This window comes from Vulpes lagopus, chromosome 7 (assembly GCF_018345385.1).
Source record: "Vulpes lagopus strain Blue_001 chromosome 7, ASM1834538v1, whole genome shotgun sequence".
NCBI classification, from domain to species: Eukaryota; Metazoa; Chordata; class Mammalia; order Carnivora; family Canidae; genus Vulpes; species Vulpes lagopus.
In genome coordinates this window covers 52,738,882-52,759,663 of record NC_054830.1, presented here as the reverse complement: position 1 = coordinate 52,759,663, position 20,782 = coordinate 52,738,882, and the positions used below count along the sequence as shown (strand labels likewise).

General features: G+C 39.6%; 1 protein-coding gene across 4 annotated transcripts in view; it reads left to right on the top strand.

Moving 5' to 3' along the window:
- Positions 1-20,782, top strand: part of TMCC1 (transmembrane and coiled-coil domain family 1) — a 242,045-nt gene that overhangs the window by 198,626 nt on the left and 22,637 nt on the right. For 3 of the 4 annotated variants that reach the window (XM_041762791.1, XM_041762790.1, XM_041762789.1), the window contains one exon: positions 16,304-17,238. In XM_041762791.1, the coding sequence (XP_041618725.1) occupies positions 16,304-17,238 (935 nt within the window). Of the gene's footprint in view, positions 1-157; positions 334-16,303; positions 17,239-20,782 lie in introns of those variants that run through there. The other variant, XM_041762792.1, reaches the window with a different exon arrangement.

Sequence of the window (20,782 nt, the reverse complement as noted above, 5' to 3'; positions counted from 1 at the left end):
CTCCAGAAGAGAGGCAGATACTGTCTGTGATCTCCATTCTCAGAGTAAAACTATTCATTTGCATTAGCAGCTCTAGCAAACCACACACACACACACACACACACACACACACACACACACACGATGCTTGTTTGGCAGAAGCTTTCTGTTTATTCAGCACAGAGTCCTCCCAGGCTCCCAGATGTAGAAAGCTCGAAGAGTTGATGTATGAGACAGAACCGGAACTGTACATGGGCTAAGTGGGCACTGCGGAAGATTGGCTATGCGGGGATGTTGATGTGGTGCAGCTGTACCTGCCTGTTCTGTGAAAGGCACTTCTCTGAGGCTGTGAAGGTGAGAAGCCAAGGGATCCACTAGAAGCTTCATTTCGGCTGGCTCTTTGGTGGGGGATTGCATTCCCAGTGGTAGCTGTCCTCATTTACAGCGTTATTCTCGGAAACCAAGTATGTGCAGCCGTGACAGACTGCCACAGCTTCTCTGCAGTTTGGAAGCGGGGACAAATGGAAAGAGCACATAGTCAAGAGAGGTTGTGATTTGTTCTGACTATCCAAGCTTGCTCTGACAGTACACAAATGAAGGATGAGCTTTGTGGCAAGCAAAATCAGCAGACTGCCTGACAGGGGGTTTTGGTAAGATAAATGTATTGCTTGTGTTTTGGGAGGGAGGGTTTCTTGGTTTTTAAAATTATTATCTTTATTTTTCTAAATCAGCTACATAGAATTGCCTCTTAGCAAGAACTAAAAAATTTTGCAGAATCATATTTGATGAAGAGGCATGACCCAAGAAGCCAGAAAGGAAAACATTATTCTTGATCATTCAGTTGTGACCTTCAGAGATAATCATCAGGTTTTCTCGGCTGTCCATGAACAGGCAGAAACCAGGAATTTCCAGAGCAAAGAATGCCAACTAACAGATACCCTTTCTTTTCTTTGAACAGTTATAATTACCTTCCTTTCTTCCTCCCAGCTTTCCCTATGCCCTAATGTGGAAAAGAAAAAATAAAAACTCCCTGCTCTTATTGAGTTGTTGCCACTGGAACAGTAATAGGCTGAGAACATAAGTATGGAGGTGGAGGAAGGCAGGATGAGGAGTCTGCTATTTTCATAGCCGTGCGTTGGTGGGTGTTTGTCTTGGGTTCATTATCATTGCTGTTCAATATCAAGTGGCTGTTAGTGCTATATCTCTTTGCCTGTACTGTGATTTAATCCCTTTATGTTCTATTTTATATGGTTTTCTTTGCCAGACCCAATTCTGTCATTATTAAAACTTTTTCTGTTACCATTAATACAATTAGCGTTTATTAGAGAAAAGATAGTTGTAGAAAGTAACCCTGAAATATTTATGGGCCCCAAGAAAGATAAAGACATTTTCTCTTTAAAATTGAGGTTTTCAGCAGATTTCGGGGTCTTGATTTTGGAATCTGTAACAAACATTTTACAACAAGTTAAAGAAATGGGTTGTATTAGATCTTGGAAAACCTACCAGAATCACTTTGCTCTAATCTACTTCAAGTTGGATCCTGTATCTTAGATTTTTCTAAGCCTGAGGATTTACTTTTCCTCATTCTAATTTAGGCAAGTATTGCTGGAAAAAATGTTGATTGTTTTAGTAGTCTAACCTGAGATCTTGTTCCCAGGCCCCTCTTCTCAATAGTAGAGAGAGCCAAGATTCCTAGCTGTTTAGAGTGGGCACAGAAGAGATCCATTGACATCTGACTTTTTGCTGACTCATTGGTTATATAAGCCTTGTAAGTACAGTTATCCATATACTCTATTAGGTTACTGGGCAGGTGGGCCCCTTCCTGTTTACTGATCTTTACTTCTCTCAGCATCCTTCTCCTTCCTTAAGCCTTTTTGGTGATATACTCTCAACTATTTACTAAGTGAATTCTAAGCAGTGAATGGACAAATCTTTTTTTTTTTTTTTTTTTTGGAATTGCTTTAACTCTGTATTTTATCTTGATTTTGATGAAATTCCAAGTTCTATATTCTCTTGACACATGAAACTCACAGTAATAATACCTTTCCTCATTTATGGCCTGGTTAAAATAACAATTTCCTTTTCCATCTTTGAGAGCTCAGTTCAAACACCATGTTGCTCAATTCTTCTGACCTCCCAATCTAAAGTAGATTTCCCTCCCTTAACATTATTCCTTCTCTCACAGCACTTGGTTTTCTTTTTTTCATTGTAGTACTTCTCACAATTTTTACTTGACTACTGGTTCTTCCATTTCTGCCACTTTTCTCCATTTAGCCATTAAGCCTCATGAAAGCAGAGATACTTTGTTTTGTTCATCAGTATATGAGCAAACACCTAGCAAAGGGTCTGGCTGAAAGTTGAAGATAGGATAAGTAGGCAGTATTGTATGTGCAAAGGCCCTGTGGTGAGAAGAAAGGATGAGCAGCAGGGGTTGAAAAAAGCCAGTTTGACTAGAGTAGGAGGAGCATGCTGTAAGAAGCAGTTAGAGAAATAGATCCAGAGCCTAATCACATAGGACTGACTTGATAGACCATAGTCAGATACTTGTTCTTTATTGTAAGAGTTTTGGGAGACTACTAAAAGAATTTAAGCATTGGGTGGTTTAGGACTTCTTTTTGCCTTTTTTTTTTTTAAGATTTTATTTATTTATTCATGAGAGACACAGAGAGAGAGGCAGAGACACAGGCAGAGAGAGAAGCAGGCTCCATGCAGGGAGCCTGATGCGGGACTCCATCCTGGGACTCCAGGATCACGCCCTGGGCTGAAGGCAGACACTCAATCGCTGAGCCACCCAGGTGTCCTGAACTTTTTTTTTTTTTTAAGTATACTTAACTATGCCCAACGTGGGGCTTAAACACATGAACCCAAGATCAAGAGTCTCATGCTGTACTAACTGAGCCAGCCAGGCACCCAGGACTTCTTTAAAAAAAAATTGGGGATCCCTGAGTGGCTCAGCAATTAAGCGCCTGCCTTTGGCCCAGGGCGCGATCCTGGAGTCCCGAGATCGGGTCCCGCGTTGGGCTCCTGGCATGGAGCCTGCTTCTCCCTCCTCCTGTGTCTCTGCCTCTCTCTCTCTCTCTATGTCTATCATAAATAAATAAATAAATCTTTAAAAAAAAATTCTCCAGCTTAACTGAAAGCCTAATTGAGTGTAGGTAGATCAGTCAACATTCCATGAGAGAGATGACAAGAGTTTGTTCTAAGGTGATGGCGGTGGAGATAGACTGGAAAGTATTATAATTTGGTGGAAATTTGGAAAGTAAAATAGGTAGGACTTGGTGTTGAATAGAAGCAAAAGGCAGAAGATGTCAGGAATTATTCCTGGGCTTTGGTTTGATTTGGTTTGGTTTTGGCTTTGGGCTTGTTAGTAACCTGATGAGTAGTGATGTTTTTCCTGAGATAGAGAACACCATAAGAAAACCAGGTTTACAAGAGAATCATGATCTTTGGTTTTGGACATGTAGATTTTTACATAGTCAAGTAGCTTCTAGATCTAGATTCCAGAGAAGATTATACTATTACCATTGAGGAGCGTTCAGAAATATCCTTGGAATAAGACAGCCTGGGTGGCTCAGCAGTTTAGCGCCGCCTTCAGCCCAGGGCATGATCCTGGAGCCCCGGGATCAAGTCCCATGTTGGGCTCCCGGCATGATGCCTGCTTCTCTCCCTCTGCCTGTGTTCCTGCCATTCTCTCTCTCTCTCTCTCTCTCTCTCTCTCCCTCTCCCTCTCCCTCTCCCTCTCCCTCTCCCCGTCTCTCTTTCTCTCTTTCTCTCTCTCTCTCTCTCTCATGAATAAATAAATAAAATCTTTAAAAAAAAGAAATATGCTTGGAATAAAGTGCAAAACAGTGGTTTAGACTGACCTTGGGAGCTTATCTCCCACCAGAACCCTATTTTTATAGCTTCATGAACCTTTCAATTATCTTTAAAAAGCTACTACGTTTCCTTCTCCTGGGCTTTTGCTTATACTGGGTTGTCATCCTGAAATGCCTTTCCTTACCTTTTTTTTTTAATCAAAAACTTCTTTCTTCAAGGATCTTTTCTTTTCTTTTCTTTTCTTTTCTTTTCTTTTCTTTCTTTTTTTTTAACCTCCTCCAAGAAGCCTCCTCTGTTCTCTTTCCCTTCAGAATATGTGAGTCCTTTGTATTTTTAAGTACTTTGCCTTCATTACTACTGTATCATTTACTTAATCAGACCTGTATTTCAGTTGATCATTTTCACGCCTCACCAACTAGATCATGCGTTTCTTGAAAGCAGAGATTCACCTTTTTTTAGTGCCTTATATAAGGAGATCAAAGGATAATTGCAAAATGAATTAAATAGTAGAAACCTCAGTCCTTTGTACAATCTGCTTCCTTAATATAATAGTACCATATCCTTCCTCCATCTGTGTATTCCTAATTTTCTCTAGGCTGTCTCTGCATTTTTACCCTGCAGATATCTAGATACATCAGAGAAATGTTCTTCATTTCATATGCAAAATCCCTGAAATAGTCATTTTCATTATATATTTTATTTGTAACTTACTGGAAAAACTGAAATCTTGCTATTCCTCATCACCTGTGAAAAAAATGGCCAAGACAGGAAGGACTGGCATCCATAAAGAAAGTAGAGACACCTAAGAGATGCTACTGTGGTTACATTGGAGCAAAGGAGTCATGACAGAGTAAGTCATGCAGGTATCTGAGGAAAAGCATTACAGGCAGGAGGAACACTAACTAGAAAAGCCTTGAAATGGGTACATGCCTGGTATATTCCAGGAACAGCAAGGAGGCCTTTGTAGCTGGTGGCAGTGGAGTAAAAGAAGGAGTAGTAGGAGATACAGTCAAGGAGGTAACAGATGTGCTACAGGTGCCAGATCATGGTTATTCAGGTCATTGTAAAGACTTTGACTTTTACTCTGACTCAGAGAGCCCTTGGCCGTTTTAGGTGTAAAAGACTATTGTGACCTGATACATTTTTAAAGGATCATTCTAGCTGCTGTGTGAATTGATTATAAAAATATTATTCCAGTGATAGTTACGAGCCTATTGCAGTAGTCCAGGTAAGAGCTGATAGTGGCTTATACTAGAGTGGCAGCAGTGGAGATTTAGTGAGAGATATCATCAGATTCTGCAACTCTTTAGCAAGTAGAGCCCAAAACATTTGCTGGAGCAATGCAGTATATGTAGGGGATAACAACATAGACTCTGAATCAGACTGTCTGGGCTCAAACATTGGCTTTGCCACTTCTTTACTTCATGATCTTAAACAACTTAAATTCTTTATCTTTTGGTTTTCTTAGCTATAAAATATAGTCATACCCATCTTATAGTGTCATTATAAGAATTATGCAATTTACTAAACATACAAAACATTTAGAACATTGCCTGGCATATAGTAAGTACTATATGTGTATTATGATTATTGATATTGATAACTGGATAGAGTATATGAGAGAAAAAGGAGTTAAAGTTGACTCAAAGGCTTTGGATATATGCATGTAGATCAATGAAGTGTGGCCGTTAGCTGAGATGGGGAAGACTACAGGAAAAACAGGTTTGGGGGATATCAGGAACTCAGTTTTGTACATAGTAAATTCAGAATGACTGTTAGACATCCAAGAAGAGATACTAAGTAGGGAGTTGGATATATGAGCTAGAGTTCAGTGAAGTATGGGCTACAGGCATACATTTGGAAGTCATTAACAAAGAAATGGTATTTAAGACCATTTTAAGAGGAAGAAGAATACTTAGACCCTAAAAAGGGTTTGGGGATGTATAGTTTGGATAGAGCCTCCATCCTTCAAGCTACTGAACAAGTTCAGGGATAACCAGGTTATCACACCCCCATGGAGCTTTCCAAATTCTTTCATTGCTTTAGCAATTTATCAAAATTGAGTGAAATAGGATTAAGCTGAGGCTTAGAAATCTTTTAAGAAAACTTGTGTCATAAAAGTATTTGTAGGGAATTAACTTGTAAAAGGGAACTCATTGGGGGCAAATTTTACAAATTGGCTAATCCACACATGGATTTTTTGTGTATTTTTAAATCCTCAGCAGTGACAACATTTCTGTGTGACTCTCTTTTCCTAGTTGGTACATGCTCAGAAAATAGATACAAATTTTAGCATTAGCCGATTTGTGTGCTTCAAACTATTCATTCTTCATTCTGAAGCCTCATGAGAATGATTTTTGAATAATCCTGAATAGCCTGAGTCACTATTTCTTTTTAACAAATTATAATCTCAGAAGGAAATTTGGATCATTTATTCTAAATGTCATGTATCCTCATGTGACATTTTTAGCATTCAAGCATGAAGTCTCTGTTTGCATACTTCCAGTAGCATACATGAACTGATATTTGAAACTCCCTGATTAGGTTGAACAATGGCACCTTTCCTTATTTTCATTGAATGTTACTGATTCTTTCTTTTCGTTATCAGGGAGAGATCTTTCTCTCACAATCTGTTACTCCTCTATCAAATTTTCTTAACTGGATGATCTCTTAAGTTCCTTCTAGCTCAAAGAACTTATACTTATAAAAATAACACTTCACCATAATAACCACAACAAAGCAGCATGTTATTGTCAACTTACACCATCACTACTAGAATGGCAGTCTCCTTAAGTGCCTATATATATATATATATATATATATATATATTTTTTTTTTTTTTTTTTTTTTTTTTTTTTTTTTTACTTCCAGTGCCTAACATAGATAGGCCCTGTTCATAGGAGACATTCCTCAAAGGTTTGTTAAAATGACAGTAAATCATCTGACCAAGCTCTCGTGAGTCCAAACATCAGGCCTGGCAGTGCTAATCCTCAATCAGATCTTTTACGTAAGCTAGGAAACCAGTCCTCCTGTGACAAAGCAATTCTGAGTAGCAGTCCTAGATCCTATAATGGATATTTTATAGTTGGGTTGGAGCAAGGTGGGCCAGATAGGATGTTAACAATCTAAACTGATACTGAACAGAGTCAGTTTTTCCCCAGCAGCCTTGGAGGAATGAGTATCATCTATTAAAAGCTATTTTTCTTATAAAAATTCTCATGTTTATTCCATTTGTAGTAACATAGGCTCAGTCACTTATATGAGACTAGAAGGATCATGTTAAGGAGATACTAGTGAGAATTTAAATTAAACATTTACTGGGTATCATTGCACAAAGCATTGTGCTAGCTTCTTAGAGTACAAAGATGAATATGATTTAATCCCTGTCCTCAAAAACTTAGGTCAGTAGATGCAAGACACCCAAGCAATCATTTCAATATAATGTGATAAGGACATTGAGAGAGGTGTATTTAGCTATATGGGAATATGAAGAAAGCCATTAATCCATCTGGGAGAGGGAGATTGTCAGGAAAGATATCCTGGAGGAGATTACACCTGAACTGGGTCTTGAAGGATGAGTAGAAGCCAGAAAAGGAAAGAAGAACATGCCCTGGACTATGTGGACAGAGCCTGTAGGTGAAACAGCATGCTATGTCAGAAGAACTAAATTATGGGTGTGACCCTTAGCATATGTGGATTTAAATTTAAGGTTTCTGTTATTCCCAGGTAATCCATGATACAGTTTTTTGTCATTTTGCTGAAGCATGTGGTAGGATCTTGAGCCACAAAACTAGCAATCAAACCCCACCAGAATTTGCATTTCAGTGAGCATGTCCTCTACTCATTTTTATATGTGTGGTATCACCCATGAGATAATTTTAAAACTTTGTTCTTTGTGGAAAATGGACCTGAAAAGTGCTGGGTATAGAAAAGTTGTAGTTTGTACAAAAAGGAAGTTTGAGGGATCCCTGGGTGGTGCAGCGGTTTAGCGCCTGCCTTTGGCCCAGGGCGTGATCCTGGAGACCCGGGATCTAATCCCACGTCGGGCTCCCAGTGCATGGAGCCTGCTTCTCCCTCATGGAGCCTGCTTCTCCCTCTGCCTATGTCTCTGCCTCTCTCTCTCTGTGTGTATCATAAATAAATAAAAAATTTTTTAAAAAAGGAAGTTTGAGACAAACTATAGTGCCAGATTTAAAAGTGGGCAGGATTGAGCAGCCCTGGTGGCTCAGCGGTTTAGCGCCACCTTCAGCCCAGGGTGTGATCCTGGATGGGGTCCCACATCGGGCTCCCTGTATGGAGACTAGTTCTCCCTCTGCCTGTGTCCCTGCCTCTCTCTCTCTCTCTCTCTCTCTCTGCCTCTCATGAATAAATAAATAAAATCTTTTTTTTAAAAAAAGTGGCCAGGATTATTATCATAAGTATTATTTATATATCACACTTTTTCAAATTAAGCAGTAAGGGCAGCCTGGGTGGCTCAGCAATTTAGTGCCACCTTCAGCCCAGGGCATGATCCTGGAGACCCGGGATCAAGTCCCATGTCAGGTTCCCTGCATGGAGCCTGCTTCTCCCTCTGCCTGTGTCTCTGCCTCTCTCTCTCTCTCATGAATAAATAAATAAAATCTTTAAAAAATAAAATTAAATTAAGCAATAAAACATTTTATTTTTCTAAGCTAACTTTTCCCAGAATACTCATATAAATAAATATTAGATGAAACAGAGGTAATCAGATACTCTGCTCACTTTCTTCCACTGTTCCCCTCTGGAGCGATCCAGACACCTCTCTGTAGAACCCAGGGCTGTTGCATATAACCAGAGTTCTGTGTAAAAATATGAAAAAGTGATCCCAGAACTTACAGGTATACTCCATTTGTATAAAGATTATTTATCAAGTGAGGAAAAAAAAAAACTTTTGTTAGGGTAAAAAGGTCTGTTTGTTTTTTTAAGATTTTATTTATTCATGAGAGACAGAGAGAGAGAGAGAGAGAGAGAGAGAGAGAAGCAGAAACACAGGCAGAGAGAGAAGCAGGCGCTATGCAGGCTCCAAGCAGGGAGCCCGATACAGGACTCCCTCCCAGGTTTCCAGGAGCACGCCCTGGGCCGAAGGCAGGCACTAAACCGCTGAGCCATCCAGGGATCCCCAAAAGGTCTGTTTTTAAGACTATATATACATTGAATCTTGATTTTAGTTCCAAAGTAAAAATGGAATGCTTAAAGTTTGCTTGGTTGAGCTAGTAGAACTTAGTTCATTTTTATTTTCTACTACTTGCACTTGAGATTTCCTCTTCATTCCACAGTAGACTAAATGTCAGTCAGAATTGCACATGAGAGAATTGCTCAACAGAGTTGTGCTTACTGTGAGAAGGGTAGGGCATGCCATTTCTACAATGAGATTCTGGAAATAGGTGAAAAGTCTTCCCATAATGAATATATACTTTCTGCACAGAGTGCTAATAGACTGTGGGATTTCTTTTCTTTTTGTTAAGGATATGGTTTTGGGGGTGTTAGCAAAGGCAAGCCTCAAGAAAACGATGATACAAAAATCAAAGGCTGAGCTGTATAACTTCTAAGGCAGGACTCTTTCCTCTGTTGTACGTTCTCAATACAACTTGCCTGGCAGAAAAAGAAAAATGTATATGATGAATCAGAGCATCTTTGTGTTTCTCATTGATTAGAAGATAGATTTCTGTGCAGTTCTTAAAACCAAGATTATAAATCTCTAGGGATTGCAGTTTTTATTGGATGGGGGGAGTCTCCCAAAAATCCAACATTCTGTTCTTTTGCTCCCACTAAGCACACTTGAATTGAGCCACATACTCCCAATTTTGGTTCAAAACCATGGCCCCATATCTGTGAGGTTAAAATATTGGAAGAAGAATGGAACTAGGTCTGCAGGTGCCTAAGTAATCAATTTGCTGCTGCACAACCCGTTCTATGAAATTGGCCTTAGAAAAGATCCACTTTCAGGGACACCTCAGTGGCTCAGCGGTTGAGCATCTGCCTTGGCTCAGGGCATGATCCCGGAGTTCCAGGATTGAGTCCCACATCAGGCTCCTACAGGGAGCCTGCTTCTCCCTCTACCTATGTCTCTGCCTATCTCCCTTCTCTCTCTTTCTCTGTGTCTCTCATGAGTCAATCAATCAATTAATCAATCTTTTTTTAAAATTTTATTTATTTATTCATGAGAGACACGGGGGGCGGGGCAGAGACACAGGCAGAGGGAGAAGCAGGCTCCATGCAGTGAGCCTGACATGGGACTCGATCCCAGATCTCCAGGATCAGGCCCTGGGCTGAAGGTGGCACTAAACCGCTGAGCCACCCGGGCCGCCCCAATTAATTAATCTTTAAAAAAAAGAAAAGAAAAGAAAAGAAAAGAAAAGAAATAAAAGACCCACTTTCAGAAAAACTAAAATACTCCAGATTGTTTTCAAATTACAAAGACTTCCTCACTTTCAATCCCCTTCTTTTACCTTAAAATGCCTTCTTTATTTTTCTCAGAAATGATGTGGATTATTTAGTGTAAATAAATAGTGCAGAGATTTCCTGAAAGAACCAATACTCTATAAAGCATAGATAAGGGGCGGCCCCAATGGCTTAGCAGTTTAGCACCGCCTTCAGCCCAGGGTGTGAGATCCTGGAGGCCCAGGATCAAGTTCCAGGCTCCCTGCATGGAGTCTGCTTCTCCCTCCACCTTTGTCTCTGCCTCTCTCTCTGTTTCTAATAAATAAATAAAATCTTAAAAAAAAAAAAAAGCGTAGATAAAATGACTTCACTGCACTAAGTAGACAGGACTGGGCTGTTGGGTTTTACTGAAGATAGTGATATTAAGTCAGGGATTTCTGACTCTTCCCCTAGTTACATATAGTACTTGGATTTTGAGTAATGAACCAAGTAAAGACTAGAAAATTGATGACTTATTAAACCACTGTGTTTGGTGGTATAATCTGATTTAACATGCGTTTAACATTTTTTCATATAATCTCATGAGAAAATGATATCCCCATTGTATAGATGAGAAAACTTAGGCTCAAGGAAAATAAGAAGGTGGCCCAGGGACACCTGGGTGGCTCAGCAGTTGAGCATCTGCCTTCAGCTCAGGGTGTGATCCCAGAGTCCCAGGATCGAGTCCCACATCAGGCTCCCTGCATGGAGCCTGCTTCTCCCTCTGCCTGTGTCTCTGCCTCTGTGTGTGTGTGTGTGTGTGTGTGTGTGTGTGTGTGTGTGTGTGTCTCATGAATAAATAAAATCTTTAGAGAAAAAAAAAAAAAAGAAGGTGGCCCAAAGACACCTAGCTAGTAAGGTGGCAAAGCCAGGTCTGACGCAGGTCTTCTACTTCTGTCGCCGCTCTTTTCCACCATGTTCTTCATACATGATTGTGCTCAAAGCTGGGTGCTGCCTTGTTCTGACACTTTCGTATACTCAGAGAAAGTTGATAGATCTTCAATGCGTATGCAAGTGAAAACTGTAAGCCATTATAAAACTATCAAATACTCTTCCCAAGATGGCTCTACTCTGCCCCTGATTAATAGGAGTTTTTGAGGCATTGCTGTTTAAATTTTCTCTTGGGCTTTTTTCTGATCAGTTAATTCATATCTGTTAATAGGTAATGTAAGCCTAGCAAATGAATTCTTTTTTTTTTTTTTGAGGATTTTAATTTTGAGTAATCTCTGTACAGAACATGGGGCTTGAACCCACTGCCTTAAGATCAAGAGTCGTATGCTCTACTGACTGAGCCAGCCAGGAACCCCCTGGCAAAGGAATTCTTTTTTTTTTTTTTTTTAAGATTTTATTTATTTATTTATGAGAGACGAGAGAGAGCGCCAAAGACATAGGCAGAGGGAGTGGGACTCGATCCCAGAACCCTGGGATCATGCCCTGATCCAAAGGCAGACTCTCAACCACTGAGCCACCCAGGTGCCCCATGAATTCTTTTTTTTTTTTTTAAATATTTTATTTATTTATTCATGGAAGACAGAGAGAGAGACAGAGACGCAGGCAGAAGGAGAAGCAGGCTCCATGCAGGGAGCCCGACGTGGGACTCGATCCTGGGACTTCAGGATCACGCCCTGTGCCGGAGGCGGCGCTAAACCGCTGAGCCACCTGGGCTGCCCCCCATGAATTCTTAATTGTAAGAGACAAAGTGCAAACAAAACAACATGTCTACTTGTTAATAGTAATAGCTAGATAATGAACTGTGGCTCTGACCATACCTTTAGCTGTGTAGCACATTGCCTAGCTTACAATAAGTGGTCAAAAAAAAAAAAAAAGTGGTCAAAATATATTTAACTGACTGGTTTTTGGTCCTTGCTTTTTTCTGTACAAATTAATTCTATCCCCAGCCATAAGTGGTTGGGACTTGCTATACCAAGGGGTATGGTCATTCATTAAAGCCCTCAAGCTATGGTCACATGAAGCCTTATTGAGTAGGTGATATTGCTGCTGCTGTTATCAAACTGCCATGTAATAAGGGAGTAGTAAGCACCTCACAGTCGGTTCATTTGTAAATTAGTGCTAACAGTGCCTCTCTATAGGGTTGCTGCCAGGCAACTTCCTAGCCATAAGACCAACAAGTTAAGAAAGGACTATTACTGCCTTTACTGTAGTGTTGAATTACGTTATTCCTTTGGTTCAGACTCTGTATCTCCCATGATTATGCCTGAAATGTGAAAGATCTTGAAAAGAAGTATATTCTAGAATCTTTTAATACTTGAATCTTTTAAAAGAACTACTTAAAATGATACGAAAATAAGAGCAAGTACTAACTGCTTACTCTGTGCCCAGGACTGTTTTTGAGTGCTTTTATATTTATTTGCTTATTTCATCCTCAAAACAGTCTTCTGAAGTGGGCATTAGTATTATCTCCATTTTACAGCTGATGAAATGGATGCAGAGGTTAAGTAACTGGCCCAAACAAGGTCACGTGACTAATAAGTAGCAAAGCTAGATTTGAACCCAAGCAGTTCCCTGCCAGAATCCATGCTTCACTACTACACTAAATATGGTCAGATTCAATAATTTTGTTTTTCTAATTAGTGCCTTTTCATGGATGTTTAAGAAAATCCTTCCATATTTTCCAATACTACCTTCTAAAAGGTTTAAATTTTGCTTTTCACATTTGCGATTTAGTTGTCTGGAATGAGGTAGGAATCTAATTTTATGTAGTTATACATAGATAACCTAATATGCCAGCAGAGGTTTTTGAAAAAGAAAACCACTTTTCACTTGGTGCATTTATAACTCACAGCTAAGTATTCTTACCTCTGAGAGCTTTTGTTCATAGCTCAAAAGATACCAAGAGGATACTCACAGCCCCTGTCCTGTAACTCTCTAGATCAATATATCTTTTTCTTGCTACCTGTATTCCTTTTTCTTCCCCTCTCCGCCTCTCAGTTTCTCCCTCTTCTCTCTCCTTCCTTTTTAAGGATAGTGCTTGCCAAAATTGGGGAGAGTTACTGAGTAATCAGGTGATTCGTGGTTTCAGGTGTTAAACTACCTTCAGCAGGAGCTGCTGAAGCTGTGGGTTAGTTTTCCTTGGAGGCTGAGAACAGTGGGTTCTGTCAGATGTCCTCTTTCAGGGATATTGATGACTCGGGGTGGGAGTCACGTACTGGAAGGATGTAGTGTGGCCCCAAACAGCCTAGGAAGAACAAAAGTCAGGTTAAAGATAGTCTGGTTTACTTCTTTAGTTATTGTGTGCGGAAATAAAATCACAACTAAACTGTGATCATTTGTAAATAATTACATTGAAATTTTGTTGTGTTTTTTTCAAGTTTAGAAATATAATAAAATTTTGATTCTAGTACCAAAGCCATGTTTTCATCAATATTTATCCTCCCTGAGTAATAATTGAACTTGATTTCTGTATTTGCACTTCTTTAGACAATAAACTGCATGTAAGTGACATTGGAATTAATGGCAAAGAACCTAAGAAAACTACAAAATGCATGAGCTTGTAATCTTGGATCTATGGTATTTTATATTTCCTTTCCTTTCCTGTAGTAGATTTTGAGTTTATATTCGACATAAGTACACAATCAGGGTCTATTACATACTGTAGTTGTGGGATCTGAAACCCCATTCAGAAAGAAAATCACACAGTAAGAATCCTGTGCAACTTAAGAGAGTGACTGTAAGGCACTGAAGAAAGTGGGTTTCCAGGGGCTCTTTTTTCAACTCTCGGCAACGTAGTTATCTGGAACTCTGGCTTATTCTCCTTTCTGCTACTTCCTTCTGGACCTTTCACTGCACCTAAAAATGAATGGGGCAGATGGAGGAAGTTATGCAAAGTAATTACCGTGGTAGTCCCTAAACTATTCTGGACATTTTTGTTATTAATGGAACATAATGTCATTTTGCTCTTCATTTCAGTTTTAAATTATCTTTTGATTATATTTAAATTCACATTATTTCTCATTTGTTCATCTAAAAAGGAAATAATGTTTTTATTCACATCAGCAGTAATATGTTAATTCCAGTAATGAACTTTCCACTAATGAACTAATAGTTTTGGAGTTAGAGATCACCATAATTCTTGCTTAGATAGGAAACTGTGAGGAGATACAACCAAGATGAAAGAAAGACTGAGAAGTTAATTATTAGTATTTCACGAATATTTCAGATTTGGTATGTTATCACAAAAATGTAATTCCCATTTTTAAAATATGAGGATAACTATATACAGTTCTTTCTACCAGATTGCTGCTGGTTATAGATTTAGAGATGAAGACCAAGTAAAGGGGTAGGCTCTTAATCTCCAAGATGGTAAATTTGTAATTTGATACTAATACTGGGCATTTTTATTACCCTGAGATCGTTCTTTTATTATTTTATTCTGTTACTGCTCAGTAGAAAGCAGACTTTTTGCATGAGCCCTACTCCTGTTCATGACAAACCACACCCAGGGTTTTTTCTCTCCTGAGTTAGGGAAACCTGACCTCTCCCCAGCATTGGCTAACAGCTTTGAAATAGAATAGTTTCAGTTTTCAAATCTGAGCAGCTTGTCTTTTTCTTCATCTCCTTTGAATAGTTGCTCAACCATGTGAAGGATAGTCATTGTGTGTGTTTTGGAATCTCTTGTCTAAGTAAAAAAAAAAACTTTTACTGGATAGAACTCACAAAAGTTGAGCTCCAAAAGGCCTGAACTTAGTTGTTGACTTGATTAATTTCTTACCTCTGGGGCAGCCCTGGCGGCCCAGCAGTTTGGCACTGCCTTCAGTCCGGGGTGTGTTCCTGAAGCCCCCAGATTGAGTCCCACATCAGGCTCCCTGCATGGAGCCTGCTTCTTCCTCTGCCTGTGTCTCTGCCTCTCTCTCTGTGTCTCTCATGAATAAATAAGTAAAATCTTTAAAAAAAAAGAAAAATATATTTTAAAAATTTTTTCTTACCTCTGTCTTTCTCCCTGAGTATTCACTTTCTTTTGCCCAAGTATATCACAGTTGCTTGTGATCTGGAATAGAAACTCTTAACAGTACACCACATTCATCCTTGGCACTTCGAGCAGTACCTTCTCATTCTTACCTTCACCTGTCTCCAGCTACCAATTGAGTGTCCCTATTAGAATAGAATAATCCCATCACCTTTAACTACTTTGGGTAATAAGACACTGTGATAAAAGTTGGATTTTTATATCTAGCCAGTAAAATACATATTCTCACCAACATTTTGGATGACCAAAATCTGAGAGCATGGATTGGGATTATAGCAATGTCTGAATACTAAAATTATTTTCATATAATTAAATTGAAATGCAGATATACCTTGTTTCACAAAAGTTTGTGTGAAAACTGTGAGTTAAATCATGCTTTAAATCCACTAGGAGAGGGACACATGGGTGGCTCAGTGGTTGAGCCTGAGCCTGCCTTTGGCTCAGGTCATGATCCCAGAATCCTAGGATCGAGTACCACATCAGGCTTCCCCATAGGGAGCCTGCTTCTCCCTCTGCCTATGTCTCTGCCTCTCTCTCTCTCTCTCTCTCTCTCTCTCTCTCTCTCTCATAAATAAATAAATTAAATATTTTTAAAAATTAAAAAAAAAATCAGGACACCTGAGTGGCTCAGCAGTTGAGCATCTGCCTTTGGCTTGGGGCATGATCCTAGAGTCCCAGAATCGGGTCCCACATCGGGCTCCCTGTGTGGAGCCTGCCTCTCCCTCTTCCTGTGTCTCTGCATCTCTTTCTCTGTGTCGCTCATGAATAAATAAATAAAATCTTTAAAAAAAATTTTTTTAATCTACTACGAGACTGGGTTTAAAGAAATATTGTAATTATCTAACAAAGGATGAATACCCCCAGTTTACATCTTGTGCAAATCTTTTTTCATTTGTCTGTTTTGTGTAAGGCAAAGATTCCTTATATAAAGACAGTATCCAAGAGAGAGATGGGGCTTGTATAGGACAGGAGAAATTTGGTCCACTATCCGTGCTGAGATCTGAGAATAGGCAAATTTTCAGTACATCTGGCCTATTGATGATTCTTGGCCTCCTTCTAACATCCACTTCTTATTCTTTATACTAGATCGAGCGGTTGGAAGTAAGCAGCCTCGCCCAGACTTCCAGTGCAGTGGCCTCCAGCACCGATGGCAGCATCCACACAGACTCTGTGGATGGAACACCAGACCCTCAGCGCACAAAGGCTGCTATTGCTCACCTGCAGCAGAAGATCCTGAAACTCACAGAACAGATCAAGATTGCACAAACAGCCCGGGATGACAACGTTGCTGAGTACTTGAAGCTTGCCAACAGTGCAGACAAGCAGCAGGCTGCCCGCATCAAGCAGGTCTTTGAGAAGAAGAACCAGAAATCTGCCCAAACCATCCTCCAGCTACAAAAGAAGCTTGAGCACTACCACAGGAAGCTCCGAGAGGTGGAGCAGAATGGGATTCCCCGGCAGCCAAAGGATGTCTTCAGGGACATGCACCAGGGTCTGAAGGATGTGGGAGCAAAGGTGACTGGCTTCAGTGAAGGTGTGGTGGACAGTGTCAAAGGTGGACTTTCTAGCTTCTCCCAGGCAACCCATTCAGCAGCAGGGGCTGTAGTCTCAAAACCCAGAGAGATTGCCTCACTAATTCGGAATAAATTTGGCAGTGCAGACAACATCCCTAACCTGAAGGACTCTTTAGAGGAAGGACAAGTGGATGATGGGGGGAAGGCTTTGGGGGTGATTTCAAACTTTCAATCAAGCCCAAAATATGGTAGTGAGGAAGATTGTTCTAGTGCCACTTCAGGCTCAGTGGGAGCCAACAGTACCACTGGAGGCATTGCTGTAGGAGCATCCAGCTCCAAAACAAATACCCTGGATATGCAGAGCTCAGGATTTGATGCACTACTACATGAGATCCAGGAGATCCGGGAAACCCAAGCCAGACTAGAGGAATCCTTTGAGACTCTCAAGGAACATTATCAGAGAGACTATTCATTAATAATGCAGGCCTTACAGGAGGAGCGATATAGGTAAGTTAAATGGAATTAAAATTCTAAATTATCTGTTTGCAGTTCCCCTTGGATATGGGGAAGCTTTTAAGCTTTAAGATGTCTGTCTAGAGTATCTTTTATAGTATCCAGAGCACTTTAGATATGTCATATGACATCCACATAGTTCTATCATAGAGAGCAAAATAGAGGCGCAGCAGTTAAGTGACTCCTAAGATCATACACCAATGAAGCATTTGAGTCAGGGGATGACAATTACTGTAGCTCTCCAGCCTTCCATTCCAGTTTAGGACTTTGACATGAAGCCCAAGCTTTCTGAGGTATTCCACCTATTTATTTATAATCCCGGAACCACAAATCATTGTAACCTATAACTATACTACACTGAATTCAAAAGATCTATAACCCCTTGAACTCTAAGAAATCTTTAAAAAATCACAGATATAGCCTGACTAAAATGTAATGAACACTCTAGGTATTTGACCTTAAACACACTTATGTGGGCAATTGGCGTAGAGAGATTACACTGAAAGTCTATCCAGATAAGCACGTCTGTTACCTTTGTTATGAATTGGCAAGTCTTTGAATGGGCGTGGACTTAAACATGAAATGTTTCTACAATCATTTGAGAATTCTCCAAGGGCTAGCTGCTTTGAGTCATAATCTGTGCTAAAAGTAGAGAAGAAGGTGGTCTGCCTTCTGTTTCACGTTATATTCCATATTCATATTAGACCACTGTTAGTTCTCTAAATACATATTTTTTCCCCTTGTTTCCATCCAATGCAGAGAGAAATAATATCCCCCCAAATAATATCCCCCCATGAATGAATAACTCATTCATGTCCAAACTCTGTCAGCCAGAGACAGGCCACCTCATTGATACAGATTAAGGGCCAGTCATACAGAAGCCACAGCTTAAGGCAGGCCTTGAAAAACCTGAGTTTTGGGTCTATCCCAAATACTGACTTGAGGGAATCCTACTGTTTTCAGATGGTGAAAATATTAGTAATTCAGTCCTCCCTCTTTGTTCTTCTGTCCTTCAATTCTAATTTAAGACTTCAAGGGAGAAGAAAAGTGTAGGAGAGAGAAATGAAGTTCTAAAAGCAAATATATTACTATCTATTATTTCAGTGTTTTGTATGTTCTTTCATATACTTAAAAGACAGTATCTAAAGTAGTGAGCAATCTAACAAATATTCAAATGGACTCTAAAAATAAAACACCTGGGGATCCCTGCGTGGCGCAGCGGTTTGGCCCCTGCCTTTGGCCCAGGGCGCGATCCTGGAGACACGGGATCGAATCCCACATCGGGCTCCCGGTGCATGGAGCCTGCTTCTCCCTCTGCCTGTGTCTTTGCCTCTCTCTCTCTCTCTGTGTGACTATCATAAATAAGTAAAAAATAAAAAAATAAAAAAATAAAAATAAAACACCTGATCTTCTGTACAGTTGGGAGAAACCCAACTCCCAAGTTCAAACTCTAGTTCTGCCACTTGGTAACCTTGAAAACTGGGCACGTTTCTAACCCTCTCAAAGTCTTGATTTCCTCATCTGTAACATAAGAATAATAACAGTCCTTCATAAGGTTATTGTGATATATATTTTTTAAGATTTTATGTATTTATTCGTGAGAGACACAGAAAGAAAGAGGCAAAGACATAGGCAGAGGGAGAAGCAGGCTCTATGTGGGACTCCATCCCAGGACATGATTCCGATCCTGGGACTCCAGGATCACTCCCTGAGCCAAAGGCAGAAGCTCAACTGCTGAGCCACCCAGGCGTCCCTGTTTTGACATTTAAATGGAATAATTTATGTAAAGCACATAGCTTATTGCCTGGTCCTGTGAGTGCACAATTGATGTTAGGTAGCAGCTGCTACTGCCGCTATTAAAACAGACCCCTCTGAATGGAGACCTGGGCCTCCCACAGTTAGATGCTTAAAAAAAAAAAAACAAAAAAAAAAAAAACACAACTCCCTGCTTTGACCCCTTTATTTTGAATGGATGGTAAAACATTCCAGTTTTTAAATTCTTTCAGAGCTTAAAATTCATTTAGTGCTTGTTATGTCCTCAAGTCAGCTGTAGGCCAATATGAGAAAATCAGAGAGGAAAAACAGGTTTCCCAAGGCCCACCTTTGTATCAATTTAAAATAATTCAGGGACAGGACAGAACTTTTAGCTGGTTATTATCACCCCATTATAAGAATCTAGTCCAAACCACTTGTGAGGTAATGAGAAGTGCATTTCTTTCACAGTATTTTGGGTTTTCTATAGTGGATAAATGATTAGTTTTATGGAATAAAGAGAGAATAAAGAAAACTTAAGAGTTTTTAAAAACAGAGGTACAGGGATGCCTGGGTGGCTCAGTGGTTGAGCATCTTAGGCTCTGAGTGTGATCTGGGAGTCCTGTGATCAAGTCTTGCATTGGGCTCCCCCCAGGGAGCCTGCTTCTTCCTCAGCCTGTGTCTCTGCCTCTTTCTGGGTCTCTCATGAATTTAAAAAAATTACTAAAAAAAAATAAATAAAAACAGAGGTAAAACTTGGAGAGCCAGGGGAAGACATATATAATTAGTAATCTTACTTTTGTTATATCAGTTCAGCTATAGAATGGACTCTCCTTCAAACAGAATCTTGAAGAAAGAAAGCCTTTCTTTCCAAGAAATGTCACAACTGTTTCACTGAGTTATTTTGCGGCACTAGTATTTCCATGTATTGAGTAGTTAGAAATTTTATCCTCTGTTACATGTTTTTAACCAATAAATATACTTAATTTTGCTGATCTTTGAACCATTTCATGTAAGTGAAATTTTCCCACACATTAAAGCTTATTCTTAAGCATCAAAACTTTTCACATTTTAAGCCTTTTTAGAGAATTTCTCTACCTTCTTTTAACAGAATTATACACTAAACTTTAGCTTGATTGGAAATAGTATAGAACAGTGGTGTTCTAGCTCAGTGATAGTCTCAGGTCAGTGAGAGTAGTAAGGTTATGTGGCTCTGCAGTAAACAGTTTGAGACAGCTTGCTCTTTAAAGTTCTTTTGTCTCGTTTTTATAAAATTTGTTTTTTCTCCTTTCCATACCTCCACACTTTTACTGAGCTGCCTGCAACACCCTCTTTTTACTAATTTCTATTTCATTTCTGTTGTAGGTTTGGCTTTTTGTCTAAGAAGGAAGGCTAGCCTAGAGATGGACTTAAGAGTCCACTCTAAATGGATTTCTGTTTCTGTGCTTTAGTTTATTTTATTAATATGTGAGTTGACCGGAGGGAGGTTGTATACAGGGTTGCTGCTTATTATTTAAATGAGATAGAGGAAGACATTACCATTCAGAGCATTTACTAAACTCCTATGATGTGCATAATGATGGATGCTTTACATGTATTTGCTAATCCTCAGAGTGCTCCTTCAGGTGGATTATATTATCACTATTTTACAGATGAGGAAATGGAGGCCCAGTGGTGTTTTACATTTTGCCAAAAGATTACTTAGTAAGTGGTAAAGCCAGGAATATTTTTTTATTTTTATTTAATATTTTTATTTATTTATGATAGTCACAGAGAGAGAGAGAGA